The sequence below is a fragment of the Tursiops truncatus genome, chromosome 5 (genome assembly GCF_011762595.2).
Source record: "Tursiops truncatus isolate mTurTru1 chromosome 5, mTurTru1.mat.Y, whole genome shotgun sequence".
Taxonomy (NCBI): Eukaryota; Metazoa; Chordata; class Mammalia; order Artiodactyla; family Delphinidae; genus Tursiops; species Tursiops truncatus.
The window spans coordinates 31,649,188-31,670,564 of NC_047038.1; the positions used below are offsets into that span (position 1 = coordinate 31,649,188).

The 21,377-nt window shown below is 40.3% G+C and overlaps 1 protein-coding gene across 11 annotated transcripts in view; it reads right to left on the reverse strand.

The window, feature by feature from the left end:
• Window positions 1–21,377, reverse strand: part of SGMS2 (sphingomyelin synthase 2) — a 113,974-nt gene that overhangs the window by 27,564 nt on the left and 65,033 nt on the right. For 9 of the 11 annotated variants that reach the window (XM_073804999.1, XM_019927784.3, XM_073805001.1 and 6 more), the window contains 5 exons: window positions 20,320–21,019; window positions 16,816–16,933; window positions 11,367–11,520; window positions 5,755–5,921; window positions 102–5,075 (listed from right to left, as the gene is read on the reverse strand). In XM_073804999.1, the coding sequence (XP_073661100.1) occupies window positions 4,872–5,075; window positions 5,755–5,921; window positions 11,367–11,520; window positions 16,816–16,933; window positions 20,320–20,774 (1,098 nt within the window). In that variant the 5' untranslated portion in view covers window positions 20,775–21,019 and the 3' untranslated portion in view covers window positions 102–4,871. Of the gene's footprint in view, window positions 1–101; window positions 5,076–5,754; window positions 5,922–11,366; window positions 11,521–16,815; window positions 16,934–20,319; window positions 21,020–21,377 lie in introns of those variants that run through there. The other 2 variants (XR_002174883.3, XR_002174884.3) reach the window with 1 other exon arrangement.

Consider the following 21,377-nt stretch of genomic DNA (forward strand, 5'->3'; position numbering starts at 1 on the left):
AAAATAACCCTCTTGTGGTTCTAATAACTACTTAAAACTAAATATTTTTTACAAATCTTTAAAGAAAACAGTTTTATTAATTAAAAAAACAGTAATACTAATTTTGAAAAGACTGTCGATGTCATGGTGGTTTATTGGGTAAATACAAAGTATAGGCCCTTGCTCTTTTATTTTTTTAAGCAAAGCCAAAGAGATTAGAAACCAAGTAGACATATTCTCTTTAGAATAGAAACATAAATTAGTTTTAACTAACAATTAGGCACTTAAAATGTAAATGTAAAATGGCTTTTTGAAGTACAAACTATAGTTACACTCTTAAATTCCTCCTGAAATGTTTTTATAAACACAAATGCACAAGCATGGAAAACATATTTCTAAACTAAGATAATTTTCCCCTTTTAAAAAAAGAACCTGAATTCAAATCCCATATGATAGACCAATGATTAAGGTACTGGTGGGTAGGGGAAAAGAGCTTCTGAAATTTACATATTTAATTAAAACTTAAGCATTTAATAAAACTATTACAATAATATACAGTATATATGATAATGAAAAATATGTCAGGAAAATAATGAATTCTAGACTTAAAATTTTACTTTACAACAAGGCACTTAACACATTGAAACAGTACAGTAAATTTCCAAAAGATGTAATTGGCTACTTCTCAAACCTTGTAATAATATTTCTTTTGTGGATATACTCTAACATAACCACACATTTTGCAGCATTAATCATTGCATAGGAGGTAAATTAAATAATGAATTCCAACTTGGCAACTAGATTAACTTATGTTTATAGTTTCTTCTTTTTCTTTTAAAGGACAGTTTTAAATAATTCCACAATAAAGAACTATTCTCATTCATGATTCATTCAGAACACAACATATTTAGATAAATGAATCATAAAATAAATCACAACTTATAAGGTGTGTATCTGTATAAAAACTTATCTTTGGGTACCTTTTGACATGATTTTCAGTGTTTAGGTATTGAAGTCAAGAGCACTTCTTAAATAGAAGAAATATTTTTAGCAAGTAAGTCAAAGGAGTTAAATTATTGCAACACAATGACATTAAAAAAAGGACTCTATACATACAAATAGAAAAGCCTTTAACACAGGGCATATTAACTATATATAATATGCTTGATTTAACCATGTAAACTCAGTTATTAAGAAATTCCTTCTCATACTTCCTTACACTACAGAAGTGAGTGTGTTAAGACCAGCTTAAACTTTTAATCAGTTTTACAGTGCAAAACAAAAAAATTTTATAAAAGAATTTTAAAAGAAATGTTCAAAATATTCAAGGAACAAGATGTGAACTCTCGAGTGAAAAAGAAACTGCATGAGTTCTAGCATGTAAATAAAAAAATCACATAAGAAAGACAGCCAACCTGATGTTTCAAAGTAAACAAAGAATAGGCAGTTATAAAGGGAGACATTAATGATTGTGATGGTGAGAGGTAAAAACGGTCCGCAAGTTTTCTTTGATCAAACTTACAAAAGATTAGAATTGCAACCCCCTGTGATCTAAGCACATTTTCCCTTTGGGAAAGGTTTAAAATGCCTTGAAAATAATTATCCTTTTGCATGATGCTTTCAGATTATTGACAAAAATAATTTTTAAAATGCCTTTCAAAACACGAAAATACACTTTAAAAAGTGGCAGTTGGGGCTTCCCTGGTGGCGCAGTGGTTGAGAGTCCGCCTGCCGATGCAGGTGTTCGTGCCCCGGTCCGGGAAGATCCCACATGCCGCAGAGCGGCTAGGCCTGTGAGCCACGGCCGCTGAGCCTGCGCGTCCAGAGCCTGTGCTCCGCAATGGGAGAGGCCACAACAGTGAGAGGCCCGCGTACCGCAAAAAAAAAAAAAAAAAAAAGTGGCATTTGTGTTCCAAGTTATATAAGGTATTTCCACAAGGGGGCACTGCTATACAGCAAAGAACCTTTGCAATGTCATCCATCAACCAAGACTAGAAACTCGGGCTCACTCACAACCACCTTCCTTCCACAGCAAAACTTGTTTCCCAAGATGCCAGTAAATTAAATAACAAATTCTAAATTACTTTGGGTGGAACCGAGTAGGTAAGAAGGCTTTATTTTCAGAGCTAGTGGAGGAGATCAAAAAAATAGAATCTGAAAGGAATTCATTTTCATTTGAAAGAATTTAGAAAAAAATGTGGCACCATTTACAGGAACTATTATAGAAATACTGCACCGAGGACTTAATCACAGAAAAAGCTTCAAACAAGGATAACGGATAAGATCTTATAGATTGATTAGCAAGGAAAAGGAGTTCCAAAAATTTATTGTTTCAAAAGGCAAGCTCATAATTATGAATTTTTAATCAAGGTATAATCGACATATAACATTATATTAATTTTAGGTATACAACATAATGATTTACTTGTATATATTGTGAAATGATCACCACAGTAAGTCTAGTAATTGTTTATGCTTTATATCCCAAAGTGGCATGTTGGGTTGAAACTGAAGTTTGCTTTCCTAAATGGGTTTTGTTATTTCTCTTATTTTCCCATCTTGAAACTTTGATATTCCCCACCCCCCTTATTTTCATAGCACATGCTTCCACAGCATTTATTAGAGAGCTATGACATATACATGTAAAGAACACGGGAGCAGTAGTGTCCACAAATGGGGTCATAGATGTTTTTAAAGTTCTTTAAAAGGTGATGGTATTATGTGGAAAAAAAAAAAAACAGGATTATTTGACTAAAATGCAAGGTTTATACTGTTTTCAAGGATCTCCATGATTTTTAAAGCTTAAACACCTTTCCTTACTTAATTTGAAGGAGAGTGGGTTATCTAAGATGCAGCTGAATAAGGCTCTAAGGTATATCAGGTTGTTTTATTTGAATTCGAGGCTCAAGGAATATACCAATGTTAGGAGAGCAAAACCCAGGCTTCCATATCAGATACTTTTCGTCACAATTAGACAGCAGAAATTTAAAATCAGTGTTTTCAAGTAGAACACATTGTCTTATCGCAGATGTCAATATTTAACAAATGAAAATAAGTGAAAATTATGTAGAAATATAGCTAAACACAGCAGGTAAGCTACACATATGTTTCTTACTGACTTACTTAATAATAAATACCAGAAAAACCTCTTGCATTCCAAAGCCTGCCAAGGATGTTTAGGGTTTCAATTCTTGTTGTAAATAACCAGATTAGTCTGTCTTTCTGTCTTCGAATTCAACTTTTAGTGTTTCTTTTTTACACAGAGAAAGAGCCATACTGAAAACATATACAGAATTTTAGCACCAAAGGATGATGACCCTTCTGAACAGATCTGTATTGTGCTTCTCTCCAACAATTTAAAGGTCAATTTTGTGTACCGACTCAAGGCCGACTTGTTTACAATGACAAATTTAGGGATGTTTTTCATTCTAAGTGGGGAGAAATTTCCACCTTCAGTATAAATGTAACTGCCTCCTACCAGCCCCCCTGGCCTCTCCACTCTCTGACTAGTGTTGATGACTTTGTGACCTTAAATTTTTTCCTACGGTTACTAGAAGTCTAAAGAAATTAAGCCAAGAATTATCCAAAAGATTCAACAGCATTAAATAATGCACTACATCTGGTCAGATTTTTAAAAATCCATCTTTTCTTTTTTTTTGCATCACCTGAAAGAACTTTAGAAACTATTATCCCCCTTTACTGAGTAGCTGTAACCGACTAACACACCAATTCCAACCGTAGATTATAGTGCAGCACCGTGGTATAATTTTAGGGTCAAAGTAAAATTACTCAATTGTGGTATGTGTCCTTAGGACCAGTACGTAAGAAACGGAGTCTCTTGCTAAAAGGCAAGGATGCATTAAACTTTTGGATTCCATCTTGGTTTTTCCATAAAGCACAATGTCACTAGGAAGAAATGGATTTCAGTGAAATGTGACCAACTGTATTTCTGAGTTCCAATCTGCAGCTCTAAAACAGATCTCACACAGGGCGTGACCTGGGAGAGAAACACAGGCTTGTTCCCCACAAGGACATGAGCATCAGTTCATACAGCTATGTGTGTTCAGCCTGTGCTACACTGTTGACTGCTCTGGGGGTACAGGTGCAAAGTTACCAGGTGGACAGCAGGACTCCTCGTTAGCATCAGCCCCATGTCTCCTGTATATCTGTCATAGAGATCTTAAAATGAAATATTTACACACATGTAAAATCTGTGGGGTGTGTCAAATACTTGGATATTTACTTAGTTCATCTTTTTTTTTCAAGTTATAAAATTATCAGTTAAAAAAAAAAAATAAAGTGAAAGTGATATAGTACATTGGGTGGTAGCAGCAGCGCATATTCCCAGACCTGACCCTGACCTTCCCCTTGACAGAGGAGAAACAAAGTTCACCTGAAGTTCACTCACAACCCATGGATCTCCCCTTCGCTGATAAGCCTAATGCTAAAAATCACTCTCAACATTAGGTGATTCTATTTACACAGTGGCCGTATATATCAGATTTTTATTTAAAACATTAACAAATTCTTTTGACCTTGGAGGGAAAAAGATTCCTGAAAAAATTCTGAAGTAGAGAGCTTTAGTGGAGAAAAAGAATGAGGGAAGGAGCAGTATGTTCTCTGGCATCTCCTTAACAAGCTCATTAGTAAAATCCCAGTTTGAGGGCTTGTGACCAATGAATGAAGAGCTGCAGGAGAATATAACTTTCTCAGGATGAATAAAAAACCAGTCAAAAGGTAATACTTCGTTCATCTTTCTAATCATTTGCACAAAATTTGGTCTGCTTCATTTAGCAATCAGTTCTCCTAAAATAAAAACAAAAACAAAACTATACCTTTGGTTACAGCGATAACTCTTTTGGTCTAAGAGCTGATGCCTTTGTTTTTGCTCCTCAGGTAGATTTTTCATTATCTTCACCGATCTTCTGAACCCGTGAATACTTCTTGCAAGACGACTTAAAGCAGCCAGGAGGCCAGGACAGTGGCCAGGAGAAGCAGCAAGGAATTGAGCCTTGTACGTTTTTCTCAAAAAAATAAAAGATGGGGAACCACCATGCTCGAGACAAGAAATTAGTCTGTGAAGAGACCTTCAAGTTCTGTAAAAGGTAGAGAAAAAGTAAAATGAGACATATTTTTCACAATTTGCATCCTAATTTGTTTCTTAATTAAACTGTCATTTGCTGTAACTGAACAGGGAAAGCAGCAGAATCCGGATCGCAAGGCAATGCTTGTCTTTGCTCCTTTCCCCTAACTCTGACAGGACTCTGGCCACACTTCCAACCCCCTCTACTCTTTCCCTCTCTGTGGCTCAGGCGAATCTTTTTTTTTTTTTTTTTTTTTTTTTTTTTTTTTTACTTTTTGGCCGTGCCTGTGGCATGTGCGACCTTAGTTCCCCAACCAGAGATCAAGCCTGTGCCCCCTGCATTGGAAGCGCGGAGTCTTAACCACTGGACCACCAGAGAAGTTCTCAGGCAAATCTTCTGCCTGCAATTCCAGTAAGACTGGAGACTCAAGAGTGGGTGGGAGAGCTAGCTCTCCGGGAGGAAAAATTTTCAGGATATGTCAGTGGTCAGATCTGTGGGTCAAGGAAGATGGAAGAGTGAAAGGAGAGCTCATAAGGTTGAGCATATAAGTTTAAGTGAACTGACCTAAACCACACGTTTAGGCGGCAACAGCAGTTATTCCCATTAAGCTACTGGAAACTCCGCTGTGTGAAAAGGGGTCCGCTGCATTTAAAGAAAAGAAATCCTCCAAGGATAATTTCACCGCTCTCACCTTTTCATTGGCCATGGAATGGTACCACCAGAAGAGCCGTGTTGTGATATAATAAGCAACGATCACATCGACAGTATAGTGTTCGTGCGCTACAAGAATGCAGATGATCCCAGCAGCGCTCAGCAGCCAGCAGATTAGGTGATACCACCAGAAGTGACGAGGCGAATCTGGACAGCAGAAGAGGGAACAGTTAATAGGATTCCCAGACGTGGACTGAATGATGACAGTCTATCCTAATGACCGGAGAAAAGTCTAAGGCCAGGAAGTCACTGAAGGAGAAAATGGATAACCCAAAATGAGTCCCTGTGAACTGGCCGGGATTTGCTCCGGTTGCCCGGGGGAGATGAGGTGCTGCTGGTAACAGGTCTAATAGTAATTCCCTGGGGCGGTGGGTAACACTAGATACTCTAGGTCTTACCCACAGTGTTTAATAATTAGGAAGAGAACAGAAATATTTCACATTAGGTTGGAACTGGCTCACACTGGCTCCTGTAGGGACCCCACTGGAAAGAGAAACAGTAGAGTGAAAAGAAAGGATAGCTGTCGGGAACTCCCTGATGGTCCAGGGGTTCGGACTCAGCACTTGCACTGCTGTGGCTGGATTTAACCCCTGGTCAGGGAACTCAGATCCCATGAGCCGTGCTGTGTGGCCAAAAAAAGAAAAAGAAAGGGTCGTTGTCTATGAAAAAGGGGCAGTGGGGTGGAGGAGGTAATGAGAAAGCAAGAGTAATTTTAGGTCTTATATATAAACTTACTTTGATTTCTGCAGGGGGAGAAAAATAGTATTTGTGGCTAGCAATATTTTGATTCTCAGCAATTTTATACTGTTATTGCCAATAGCAACTATAAGACACTCCCTATGTAAAGCGTGGGATTCATGCCTATTCACTTATGGGTTTGAGCCTTACCTAGAGAGGGCACTAAGTTCACGACACTGATCGGCTATAAGAGAGAACTAAAGCGCTCGGCAGGTTACACGTGATCGCACGCCCCCCAGCCTTCCCACACAGGTGGTAATGACACAGGTGTAACTGGAACCAGTGCTCATCTCTAATAACTTTTCTTTTCTTTGAATAACTGTTTCCTTTTTTCTATTTTAAAGCTTTATTAGCTCACAAAGATAATAATCGAATAAACTAAAATTTATTTCATATTTAACTGTGTTTATATTTATAGTGATATTTACTTTCAAGTGTGGAAGAATGGTTGAATAGCAAAAAGGTCCATTTCCAGAACTTTACCTGACACGTCAAATCAAACATGGTTCAAATAAAAATTAAATAGCTGTTGCTCTTTGAGTCCTACGTGGAACAGTAAGATGATAAACCCGTATTTGCATTTCAAAGTCTGATTTCCTACTTCTGAACGTGCAGCTCGTTATTTCCAACTCTTGCTTGGTTCATTCTGCCACGAGGTTCTAGCAGATAACTCAGGAAATCCGAGAATTTTATAGCTAGGAGAGGCCTTGCTTCTGCAGCCTGGGGGGCCAGATCCAGTCCCCATAACTGTTCTGTTAGGATCTGAATGTTAAAAATTGAAGTAACATTCAGAAATCTGGACATTTCACTAAATATGCATTCTCCAGCACCACAGACCTCACCCCTCCCTGAAGCCTCACATCAGCCCTGCTTCCCTTCCTAACAGGTCATCTGGTATTTACCTTAAAAGTCCAAAATGTCTGAGCAAAGCAGAACTATTTTGTATTTGTTTATCCACAGGAAGCAAAGCTGAAGTAGGTAGGGAGTAAAGAGGTGGCCCATTTTACTACTCGTGGAATTGAAAATGAGGTTTCAGGAATGGCTAGATGCCCTAGCAGTGCTCTCCTAGCACATAAAAATGTATTCTCTATGAGCTACCACACTGGGATCACTGCTCATTAATTGAGAACACTGGCTGGCCCAAAGAAAAGATTTAATATAAACTATTTTGAAATAGAAATGGCAAAATGGTAATCCTCTCTGTTCTCTCATTCTACCCACAGGGATAACCTTGAGCTGAGAGATGATGATACAATTATTAATGAACTCCACTGTCTGTGTGGGATCCTAGCCCTAGCTGTCAATGAATAATAGAGACAATAGACTTTGTGTGGTAGCAAGGTAAAAAAAAAATAAAAGAAAAAGTAGTTTTCTCGACTAGCAAGACATTTGGTTCTAAGAGCTACATTGATTTCTCCAGGCTAATTTTATAAGGAACCTAAGTCCCAAAGATAATATTTGCACACCTGTGTCAGACCCTCTCTTGCTAATCCACAAAATGATTCTGGTCCCACGTTTTCAACTCCTCTCATGACTAAATTCAAATCTGCTTGTAACAACGGAGTAAACAGAGAGAGTCCAAAATGATCAAAAGGCAGGAAAGCAAAAGATATACAAATGAGGTATCTAATTCTGGAAGCAGAATGTTCAAAGAAACCACTGGAACCAATGCTTACTCGGAACAACGACACATGGTATAATTTAGAAGGTAACTGTTTTTCCTAATTGCATAGGAAATGGGCGTAAACATGGAATGCCCAGTTCATGTACAGAACTGACTCTGAAGTTGGGTTTGTATCAAGCATTACAGATGTGCCCTTTTGTTTCTCACCAAAACTTGGAGAAAGTGAGAGTCGCATCGACACATATACACTACCAAATGTAAAATAGATAGCTAGTGGGAAGCAGCTGCATAGCACAGGGAGATCAGCTCCGTGCTTTGTGACCACCTAGAGGGGTAGGATAGGGAGGGTGGGAGGGAGACGCAAGAGGGACGGGATATGGGGATATATGTATGCATATGGCTGATTCACTTTGTCGTACAACAGAAACTAACACAGTATTGTGAAGCAATTATACTCCAATAAAGATCTATTTTATTTATTTATTTATTTTTAAAGATCTATTTAAAAAAAAATAGAAAGGAAAAAGCAGAATGTAATTCTTTCCTTGCTGTACGTAGACTTATACAATTTAAGCCACCTCAAGCTCAAATCATACGTGGGGAAGAAAATGTCTCCACATACTGCATCAGCCTTTATTAAAGCAGAGAAATAAACACAAAGTTGCCCTGCTATTGCTCTGAGGTGAAAGTACAACAATGAGCAATACATCCAGGCTATTTCTTAGCAATTCTATAAGATCAGACAGCTTGGGTTTCCAAAAATTCTAAACAGAGCCAAGAAATTGGTAGTGTACCCTCTGGAGTCAGCCTGCTTGAGTTTGAATACCCCATCCTCCAATTACTAACTGCGGACTGTGGCTTAATTCATTCACTTTCTTTATGCTTAAGTTTCCTCCGAAAAAGGGGGAAAAAGTGTTTCCCTCATGAGGTAGCTACAAGGATTAAACGAGTTAATTTGCATCAAGGCCTTGGAATAGTGCCTGGAACAGAAAAAACAGTACTATGTCTATTTGCTGTTATTGGTAATATCACTTGGTCTTCAATTATTTTATGAAACTGACTCTCAGTTTCCTGGGGTGTTTTCTCTTCATTACCTTATGTTTTCCACCCACAGTAGCTTCACTCTAACATGTAATTCCTCCCGGCCCTCATCCTGCTCTTTTTTTTTTTTTTTTGGTACGCGGGCCTCTCACTGTTGCAGCCTCTCCCGTTGTGGTGCACAGGCTCCGGACGCGCAGGCTCAGCGGCCATGGCTCACGGGCCCAGCCGCTCCGCGGCATGTGGGATCTTCCCGGACCGGGACACGAACCCGTGTCCCCTGCATCGGCAGGCGGACTCTCAACCACTGCGCCACCAGGGAAGCCCATCCTCCTCCTCTTCTTCTATAAGCTTTTAGGATCTGCAGATTAGAGAGAAGATCCTACAACCCAAATGAACCTCTGAACTGAAAAATGACTGATCTTACACAGATCAGTTTTTGCTGAACTTTCCACTGCAAAAGAGTGAGCACTATAAACAACATAAGTCGCTCTGCCCACCACCCAGAACCTGTAACTAGGTATGAGAAATGAGAAATTTCAGAAGATTGAAATTTAAGGGGGAGTTATTGGCGCACAGACAGAGCTAGGTTCCTCCCCTCCACCACCCCTCTCCAACCGTGTAAGAACGGAACTATGGGGCAAGGTGCAAAAGGCCCTCTGCCTTCAAGTCAGACAGTATGACAAAGGCCAAACACTTAACACGCTGCTCTCCTAACTCAAAGCTTGTGTGTAGCATTTAGAAAGAAAACAATTCAGAAGATATACAATTGTCACAAAAAAAAAAAAAAAAGACTTCATCTACTACAGAGACTCTCCTCTCTTTGTCATATTGCCCTCAAAGCAGAATTAAAACCTATAACCCCGGGCAGTCTATGGGGCAAGAATTCACTTCTGCACCACTGGAAGATAAACCTTGATGGGTCTAAACCTGTTTGGATTAATGACAGACTAAGAGAAGGGGATTAACCACGGAGGACAGCGGGGAAGGGCCTCCTTCCCCTGGTCTCTGCCCAAAGACCTCCGTGATATGCTCTGCAAGTGAAGAAAACTGAGATAAGCCTCTAAAAGAACAATGGCATGGGGATAGGGTATCTTGGAACTAAAGATGAAGGTTAATTTTTACCAGCTTGGTAAAAATGGAGGGAGAAGCATCGCTACTTCACAAGAATTTTGAGATAATGGGCCCAAATGTACAAAGCCTCAGAAATCTGCTAGGCAGCTAAAACCAAGTAAAACCTCCTTCACAATGAACAAGACGTTATTCCAGCCAAAAAAAAAAAAGCCACTGGAATACACAAGAATTTTGTATAATGGGAATTAAGCATATAAATACGGGGAGATATTCCTCATCTCCATGTTGCTTTCTAAGAAGAAAACGGTTAGTATTGGCAAACTGTTTCATGAAGATGCATATTCAAGCACAGAAAGCTACTGGAAGGGACGAAATTCGAATAAAGTGGGATAAGGAAACGTTACAAAAGGTTTAAAAAGGGGAAAATATTAACCAAAGTATTTGGGGTGATGGAATGCATGTTCCATACAATGGAAATTTCATTCAAAAGTCCTTTCCAGGGCTTCCCTGGTGGCGCAGTGGTTGAGAGTCCGCCTGCCGATGCAGGGGATGCGGGTTCGTGCCCCGGTCCGGGAAGATCCCACATGCTGCGGAGCGGCTGGGCCCGTGAGCCATGGCCGCTGAGCCTGCGCGTCCAGAGCCTGTGCTCCACCATGGGGGAGGCCACAGCGGTGAGAGGCCCGCATACCGCAAAAAAAAAAAAAAAAGTCCTTTCCATTTGGCTCTGGAACACACTGATTCTTTTTTGCAGTAACCTTAACAATGATTCTTCTTTGTTTCAACATTAAAATAGCTTTTCATACCTTAAGAAGTACTAACCAAGGAGGGAGACATTTTGGAGGCATGCTAAATGTTAGCAAGAAGCCAGGGCCAAGCTTTAAGCCTTCCTTCAATGTTCAAATCACATACGACTGGTTGAAATGATTTAAACACACACACACACACACACACACACACACACACACACACACACACACACACACACACACACACACACACACACACACACCCTCTTTCCATAGCTATCGATTCCAATAGAATAAGGACTCATCGGTTTCAGGGCTTAGGGATCCCGCCCACTACAACAATGAATAAAGCAGGAATGAGTTATTACTTACATTCTTTGATGAACAGATAAGTAAGTGTCAGCACAACGGTGTGACCGCTGAAGAGGAAGTCTCCGCACAAGATATGCGACCCAGTTATGGACAATCCGCCACCAGAAATCAACCGTAGAATCCGCTGCACTTTTGCCTGAGAGTCTCCGTTGAGCTGAATGACACAAGAAGATCAGGAAAAAAATGTATAAGCTGATAAAATCATGTTTTAGCCTAATTTAGGTGATATTTAGAAAGGCCACCAGGTTGTGATTTTTTTCTTTTTAACTTCAGTCAAAAAGAATCCAAGGGGGAAGCTCCTCAAACTGGATTTTATTCATCGTATTGGCCAGTTTTAGTGATATGCTTTAAATTATTCAATATGTTACTAATAATACATTTTAGTGGTGGTGTGTCCTTGGGCAAAGCTTTTAAAAATACTAATAACCAATGACTTCACCACAGTTATGGATTACAAAGATCAAAGCTCCTTCCTTTCCACTTTGCAGGGGGAGGCTGGGGTTTCAGATGGCTAATACCTGATTCGGCTGCACTCCACATCACTAATATTCTACAGTGTATTCATACCTGGTGCTAGGTGGGCAACCTAAAGTGTGCATGTAGCTGTATTAACATCTGATCAAAACATTTACAGTTAAAAAGAGCTGCAATACATTCATTTAAACAGGCTTGAAAATGACGGATTAGGGATGTACTGGCCGCTGTAAAATGAGTAGCTCGATCAGGAAAAACATCCTCCGAAGCAATACCCTGTGTGCTGTGGCAGGAGGTCAGGAGAGAGCTCCCTGGGCAAGGGTGGAGAAGCCCCGAGAAGCTGTCGTGATGACACGGGGAACAATGATGGGTGAGGGCGGGAGATGAGGCAACAGTCAAAAGTTCATATCCCGTTAAAACTTAAGCATACAGGTATCACTTACATGTGGAATCTGAAAAATACAACGAACTAGTAAAATAACAAACAAGGAAGCAGACTCACAGATATAGGGAACAAACTAGTGGTTACCAGCGGGGAGGGAAGGGAGAGGGGTAATATAGGGGTGAGGGAGTGGGAGATACAAACTACTGGGTATAAGATCGGCTCAAGGATGCATTGTACAACACGGGGAATAGAGCCAATAATTTGGCAATAACTGTAAATGGAGTGTAACGTTTAAAAATTGTATTAGCCCCCCTCAAAACCGCCCCCCAAAACCCAAACCTTAAGCATACAGGAAGGAGTAGTGGACTGAGATAGAATACATGGGAAAATGGAACATTGAAACACTGTACGGCCGGATGGAGGGTTTCCGATCAGTCTAATAGCAAGTGAATAGGTTTAGAAAATCAAAGAATGACACTCAGAAATAAAATGGAGTCAGAGTATACACAAGAAGAGAAATATAGAAAGACCATTAATGACTATTTTCACTTGGGACCGGGGGCACAGTTGTAAGATACAGTGCTTTTCATACTCAGCGATGATCCTTCTGGGCAACTGGCCCCCGAAGCACGGCCAGGCCAGTCATGATGGTGGCAAACTGTTTGGTGGTGTAGACAGGTAGTGTCTAGTCCAAGTAGACATGTAGTGGTGAAGGAGGGTAAGATGTGTACAGATGGAGGAGAAGACGGTCTAGGAGTAGAGAAATTGAGTCTCCAAAGCAGGTGGGAAACCATCCTCTATGGTAAAATGGGAATTATGGCAGGATTCCTTGCCTAAAACTTTCGTGATTAAAAATATCTTATGGATCTGGAAAGCTTTCTGGTATTCAGGTGACCCTTGTAAAAAGGCAAACACACTATCGGGTGATAGTTGAGAATAAGGCTCTGCAGCAGAAAATGACATGAAACAGGATTAGAGGGCAGCGTGAGAAACTGGAGGTTTCAAAGAAACTCAACTTTCTTCAAGAGTTTGCTTAGGCTGAGCCCAGCTGGCAAAACCGAGAGAACATGTGCATTTTATCAAGAATCGAGTCCTTAAACCAAACATGCCAAGTAACAGGTGACCCTGCCTTGAAAAGACAGGGTCTAGCAGGCAGTAAGGGATCCAAACCCGGAGAAGATAAGGACTGTTGACAGAGTCGCAGGACTCACTTCAGGTGCCCCTCAGGAAAGGCGTACTGCAAACCACATAAAATGACGTGAAAGCCCTTGATGTGGAGGATAGAATCTAGCATGCGCTTATCAGATCAGCCACAGACCTTCAGGAATTTCTGGTTGTGCGGTTGGTACAAACAACTGTCAACAATGAGATCAAACAGAAAGGTACATACACTCCGCCTGACCATTGTGTTCCCAGTTTAAAGAACACATTATTCATTTCAAAACTATAATAATATTTTTTTATCCACTGACCCACCCCAACTCAATACTCGAATTTTCTAAGGGCAGAAACACTTGAATTTCTTTACTAGAAAGAAATTTAGATGGATCAAAAGGCATAATTAAACCAGGAACTAAAATACTGCCACACATTCTCTTCTCCCCCCTTTCTTTTCTCCCCCCTTGATTCCATATGCCTTCACAGAACAGAGGAAGGACTCTCTTCTTGCTTTTTCTGTACTTTCTCAGTTCTTAATTCCTCAGTCCTGTCACTGCTATCTTAAGATGTCAGATCATGCTCAGCATAAATGTTAAACAGAACTTCAAGAAAGGAAATTTTAAAAGAGGGCTGAAAGAGAACTGGGAAGGGGGAGGGTAATAGCGAGAGTTGGGATTAACAGATTATTTTCTAGTTCTGTTGTATTTCATTGAGGCCCTCTATCACACACCACTAAAGACTCTAGTTCCTCTTAATTTCCTCATTTTTCAGGCCCATTCTATGCCATTCCTGGTTATGAAGCTGAAGATGTAGAAAACCAGGGAGAGAAGCATTGACCATAATAACCAAAACAGACAGAGCTCAGTGTTCTCAAGGGTTCCTCAAACTATGACCGCCACACAACATTTCCCACAGAAATAAATTAGGTACAAGAGAGCCCAACTTGGCTGCTGCCAAACCAGAAACTTTACCATCCACACCATCCCTTCAATTTAGAAGAGAAGTCCTTTGGACCTCTGTGGCCAGGATGAGAGGGAAGCTTTCTCAGGGAAAGGAATGTAGCTGTGCCAGCCCAACATGCCTGTGGCAAGAGGGGTTCGAGAAGCTAAATCATTTCATGTGAGTTCTAATAACTAGGTCAATATCTATTTGAACACAATTTTCAGAACTCAAATTTTGCAACTGCAAACTAAAACTTGGGTGTGTGGGATGAAGCAAATCGTTAAACCAAGGACTTAAAGTAAACCATAGGATAGAGAAGGGGGAAGACGACTGGAAAACTGTGAGAGCCAAGGATTTCACTAAGGGCCTATCACTGTGATGGCTTCTGTGATCACATCCACTAAGTAACAAGTGATGGGAGGCATCAGTGACTAGTCAGATAACCTTCCATAGCAAGTGGCTTCAGTATACACAGTTCTGTCATTGCTCTCGGTCACTAAGGGCATTCTATAGAGTCAGCAACAAAGGAGACAGGTAGATTATCTAACAGTTTTGTAACCACAAAAATCTAAGGAACACTCGAGGCCAGCGGCTGAACCACATTTAGAATGCAATTCTGCCTCTTGCTCTGTAAGACCACATCACCTCTACTGAAACAAATTGATCTGTGTTTGTTTTACTGAACCACGATCCAGGCACCAATAGCCTGCTGATGCTTCAGGAAAAGGTCTTAGGTCTTGACATCTGAACACAGGGCCTGTTCCCAGAGCTTCCACTGTGAACATTTGTAGCTTGGTTATCCAGCAGTACATTTGCTCTTGTGGCTTCTGAAAATTGCAACTTTTCCACAGAAGATAATCTTTACATGCTTTCTGTAATCATAGCAATTTATCCCTGCAAACCTCACCCGTTACTAGGATGGGCTTGCCTTCTTTCCTGTGGCCATTTCTTCATTTAACCCATTGCAATAACCCCTTAGAAGGGTTTATTATGCTTCTGAACTTCTCCCATGACTTAAATTAGTTTCACTAAAAATCAGTCAATGTTTAAATTCAATATGTACACTTTCAATTACAGAGACTTTCTGCTTTGATGGCTTTGGAAAATTATAGCTTCTCCAAACCACACCTATATTTGGTGAAGGAGACTGCTGACTTCTTCAGAACAACTCTATTTTTCCTTCCACCTTGGACATCTGCTTAGTGTTCAGTTAAATATGATAGACTTCATTCTCTTGCCCAGAAAGCACATGATTTGTAAGTTTCCTTTTTAAACCAGGGCACACTGGGGTCTAAGATGATTAACAGCTCTCTTGAGAAATGACTCTACCTGGAGAAACTATAAATCCTGCTTACAACAGTTTCAATATCCATTCTCACACTCTGAGTGAAAGGCCACTCGATCCTTCCAGTTGCTAAAAACTTTGAGGTCATCCTTGACTTCTTTCTCTTAAACCCATATCCAACTTATTAGCACATCCTGTGGGCTCTACCTTCAAAATATATCCCGAGTCAAACGGCTTCTCCTCATTTCCACTGCCACCACCAAGGTTCAAGTTCCTACAATGGGCACAGAGGCCCTGTGAGATCTGTGGCTGCATCATCTCAACTCTTCATAACTCTGCAGCCACACGTGTCTCCCTGCTCTTCCCTGAATGCACTATGATTAAGTTATTTCTTTGTCCCGGAGTTCTCACCCCATTCACACGGCTCACTCCCTCATCTTGGCTGCCCAAAAGCTTTCTTATTGAAGAAGTTTTCCTGACCACTCTATAAATTAGTACCTACCCTCATAGACCCTTTCACCCTTACCCAGCTTTACTGTTCTCCATCTGATAGCCACCTGACTTACCACCATGTAACAAGTTATGACTTCATTTAACTGTCGCCATCCTTCAATAAGAATATACGTTCTCTAAGGGCTTCCCTGGTGGCTCAGTGGTTGAGAGTCCGCCTGCCGATGCAGGGGACACGGGTTCGTGCCCCAGTCTGGGAAGATCCCACATGCCGCAGAGCGGCTGGGCCCATGAGCCATGGCCGCTGAGCCTGCGCGTCCGGAGCCTGTGCTCCGCAACGGGAGAGGCCACAACAGTGAGAGGCCCGCGTACCACAAAAAAAAAAAAAAAAAAAAGAATATATGTTCTCGGAGGAGGAGAACTTTGTTTTGGTCATTGCTGTTACACAGTGCCTGGTATATAACAGGAACTTAATACTTTCAAAGTGAATTCATGAATGAGTAAATGAGAAGGCAAAAATGCAGAGTCAAAGACCCAATAGTAACTTCCAGTTAGCAGAAAATGAATTTTTTATGCACAAACATATAAGTTTTAGGAACACATTTTAATGTTTCCCCCCAAAATCTAAAGCAAAACAAAATATGCTAGATTTCAATGAACATATATGAACGTGTCTAGGAGAATGCATAACAGAGAGCAGGTGTTCAGTCACTGTTCGCTTAATGTCCTCTAAATGGTAATTCAGAGGGGCTTACCTTTGGAGCACACTGGAAATGCATTCCAGGCACAGGGAGAGTAGTAACGTACATCGTGATACAGCGATATAGGTACAAAGTTCCAATGATAAAAAAGAATCTGCGCCCCACTATTGACCTAAAGGAAAAACAGGGATGGGGAAAAATAGGTTTACTGGGGTTTTTTTGCTCCTAAGGCAACATAAAATAATGTTTAACAGAATAAAGAATAATTGTAGTTTTCAGAAGTGAAGATTCGCATACTGCAATTAATCTAGGTGGGTTGGGCCCCAAAGGAAGGAGTCTCTGAGGAGAGGGGGTGTTAAAGTAGATTAAGGGTTTTACACAACTACAACTCCTAAAAAAGGCCCTCTTTGCCCGAGAATTCAATGAACCTCTCTACGTTGTCAGTCAACTCACTGCATTAATAAACCCCCTCTTGAGAACACAGCAGAGGTATAAGCGAGCCACGGTCACAGAGGAATTAACTAATGAGCTAACGTGATACGACATAATTGGGCACACAGGGAAATGGGACAACTCTTTTAACCTAAGTTATATAAGCAAGGTTTATTTGGAGACTATCCAAAAATATTCTGACAACTTAGGCATGAACTATTTTGTCTGTAACTATAGAGATTTTCAGAGAATTATATTTTGAAGATGTTCACAGTGTCCTCGTGCATTTAAGGACATTTAAGAGTGAAGCTGTAAACTGATTAGTTTACCCTGATTTTATGCAATCTTGATCAAAAGAGGTAAAAAAAAGAATCCCACAAGCCCTTTTTCACTTTATATGTTTCAGTGAATACAGTTGTCTTGACTAACATTAGTCCCTGTCCTTCGCCCCCTAAGTGTCGTCAGTCTAAGGCAGTGGTTCCCAGAAGCTGGCTTTGAGCACACTGTCCTCCAAAGGGAAGGGTTCTGCCCATCTGTACCACTGTCTCTTGGGTACCTGAATGGGCATCAAGAATTCTGAAGATGCCTGTTGTGTAGCTGGAGGTGGGCCTATAAACTCTGGGCTCTATAAAGATGGCTGGGATCCACACAGCCCCTAGAATTACTAGTTATAACTTCCCTAGTACACAAAATATGTTACTCCAGGTCTCCCATTTTCAGAGCTCTCAAACTTCCAAAACCAGTGATCAAAAACCTGTGGAAAAACAGGCAATTTTAGGCATGTGGAATATTTTAAGTTTCCTCCAAGACTGTGGTCTGCCATGGATCAAGGTCTAATTCAGGTTACTGTTGGGACTTCTAAAGCATCATGTACAAATATAATTTTAGCTGCCTGTCTCCAAGAGCTATTTTAAGGAGATTCCAGGGTTTCTGGGGTCAACATATAGAGAGAAACACCTTGACTAGTTGATGAAAGTATCTATTTCTTGCAAGGCATTTCTTTCAAAGGCTTGCTATTCTAGCCCTGCCTTTTCTAGTACTGAAAAGGAACAGGTAATGAACATTGCTGAATGCTTCCATTTGGTTAAGTGAAAAACTATTCTCCCTTTGATTCAAACCCAGGTTCAAAAAGAGTGCTGAATGGTGCTCCATGCTGTTAGACAAGGTGAAGTAATAAGCAGGAATTATTATGGGTCAATTATATTCATTCCAGTATTCAGAGTTCAGCTGTACTCAGAACAGAAAATTAACTTAAGAGGTGAAACATGCACTCTGCAGCCTTATTTAAAGAACTACTGCCAGTGATTTTTTCCCCCCATAGCTTTCAAGGTGTTTTAAGTGAGAGTGAGAGTGTAAGAGAGAGAACAACTAGAATTTCTTATTCAGCTGGAACGTTCAAAACGGGTTATAAAAATTACTCTACCAGTTATTACAATATAAGATCCAATTCTATATGAAAAGTAAAAAGGAAAATTAGTGTGATTTCCCCAAGTTTTTGCTGGTGGATTGTGACCCAAACAGTAGCTATCATTAAAACATGCGGCTGGCCTGTGTGAAAACAAGTTTTGACACGGTAAAACCGAAGCTGGCACTGGAGAGACAGGTAACAACTGTCCTCTACGTGAAGATGCAAATACACCGAGACTGTACTGCAGGCTGGAAGCCAGCTACTTACCCGGCCCTGGGAAATTTCTCTTTCACACACATACACAAATAAAACTTTGCTCTAAAACAAAGGAGAGAGCAAATATCTTTGGCCTGAGCAGTCTCTCTTATATTCAGTGTCAATTCCAGACACTAAAAAGGAAAACGCTAAAGTTCAACTGCTACACTGTTTGCTTTTAGCATAGAGCACGTTATAACTAACAACTTTAGCGTAAAGTTCCCCTACTAAGTAAAAGACAATTGACAGCTATGTCTTTTACTTATACATTATTAAGAGAAATATTTTAAAGAAAATGCTTAGGAATGACTTCAGTTTGTGGAATAAGTTTTCAAACCTGCACACCTGCATGTGGGGAACTCTTTAACAAAAATAGACTGAACTCTTCAAATCTCAAAGCAATAACCAATTGAAAGAACAATAGAGCGTAAATTCCTTCTTCAAAAAATGATCTTGTGGCATTGCTACTGAAACCCTATTTGACTCTGAAGTGTACTGACTATGTTAGTATGTATTACGCTTTCAAAAGCCTCCGTTTATGGGCAATGTTTTAATTAAACTTATATTTGTGATTTAATTATTAGAATCTTAGTAGAGAAAAAACATCTGAATGATGGCTGAAGAGAAAAGAGGAATTGAGGGGCCTTTTTTCTTAATGGAGTAGCAGTCAGAATTCAACAGGGAAGCAGAAATAACCACCTCCGAGCTGTGTCCTATTTTTAAGAATCTTCAAAGCAAAAGTACCTGGCTTACTACACTTCCTGATTCCTGCTATTCTAAAATGGGAAGACCGAAACCAATGAACTAAGTGCTCCTTTGTGATGGCCTGAGGAAACCAGAAGGCACGTTTACTTTAGAAATCTAAAACCCAAACCGCATGGACCCAGTTCTAAATGCCGTTTATTAAACAAACTCTTGTGACTGGATTGCCAAAAGGCAAAAGGAAAAGGCATGTAAAATTCGAGAACTCTTGAAGAGAGGCAAACCTCAAAGCCTGCAATTGACTATAGACCGATATAGTCATCACATTATGAGTAATAGAGAAAAAAGCTTCCCAGCCCACAACTTTCCCCACCTGTCAAGAGCTTGGAATAACACAAGCATGATGAAGTGAATGTTATTCCTTTCCAAGGCTCTTAATGTATCATGCAAATACCAGAGTGCCAAGTTGCTTGAAATTAGAACTGCACCTTCAATTTACAAAGTCTGAATCATCCACCACAGTACTTCTGCACCTTCACACACAGTTGCCACTTTCATACAGTTGCTCGATAAATGCTTATGGAATAATGACTGGATTTATTCAAGGTTGTAGATCTTTCTATTGATTCTTTTCATTAAGTGCCTGGATAAATAAGACTGAATTTATCAGATAAAACCGAGAAAGATCATTTCAATTACACACCGGCTCACTAAAATATAAACTCATGGCAAATCCCCAAAACATGTTAGACCTTACTTACTTGTATCTCAGAAATAGCCACTGGGTGATCCATAATCCAACTAATATAATTCCATTTATTTCTGATACAGAAAATGCCCATTTCACCCGGTCTATGTAATCAAAAAACTTGTCTGGGAGTGGAGGGCTGAGCTCCTTGGGAGGGACCCTCTCGTGCACAACCGTGATCATGACGGTTGTCAGGACGAGGTTGAAAAGAGCGTACACGAAGGCAATGCCCGTTTTCCACCACTCTAGGGGAAATTTGTTCCTCGATTCCGTGGGCATAGCAATTTGGATATAGTCCGGGTACTTTTTGGTGCCCTTTCGCAACCCATTGGATAAACTCTTAGGTTTACCATTGCCATTTTTGTTCTCTTCTTCAACAGGTTCAGCAGGTCTTGTGTAAGTGTTTGCAGGATCGTTGGTTTGGTTTTCCATATGTTCTTCAAGTTTTGCTGTCTCTATGATATCCATTGTCCTCCGGTCTTCAGATCAAAAAGGAGATGGTAAAGTTCTTGTTCTTTGTGGAAACTCAACTTTTTTTAATCCTTCTACTGCCAAGATCAACATGGACTCTTACAACTGATTCTGTTTCCTAGTACAAAACATAGAGGGTCTCCATCGGACTACTGTTCCTCCTGGGCAACCATCTGCTGTACATTCACCGTTTTCAGGAAAGGAAGCCAATTTTCTTTCCCCCAAAGATGTTACTATCCCACCTGTAAAAACAAAACAGAACTATGTTCAGAAACTGTGCTTGCCCAGTTGTCAAGCATCCAAAGCAAAAACGTTATCAAAATAAGGAAACAAATACCAAAGCCATTTGCTTTATAAATGTATCGTCAGAACATAGTTAAATCTGCTGAGATGATGTTTATTTATAAAACATTGAGGGACTTCCCTTGTGGCGCAGTGGTTTAGAATCCACCTGCCAATGCAGGGGATATGGGTTCAAGCCCTCGTCTGGGAAGATCCCACATGCCGCGGAGCAACTAAGTCCGTGTGCCACAACTACTCAGCCTTTGCTCTAGAGCCCGTGAGCCACAACTACAGAGCCCATGTGCCACAACTACTGAA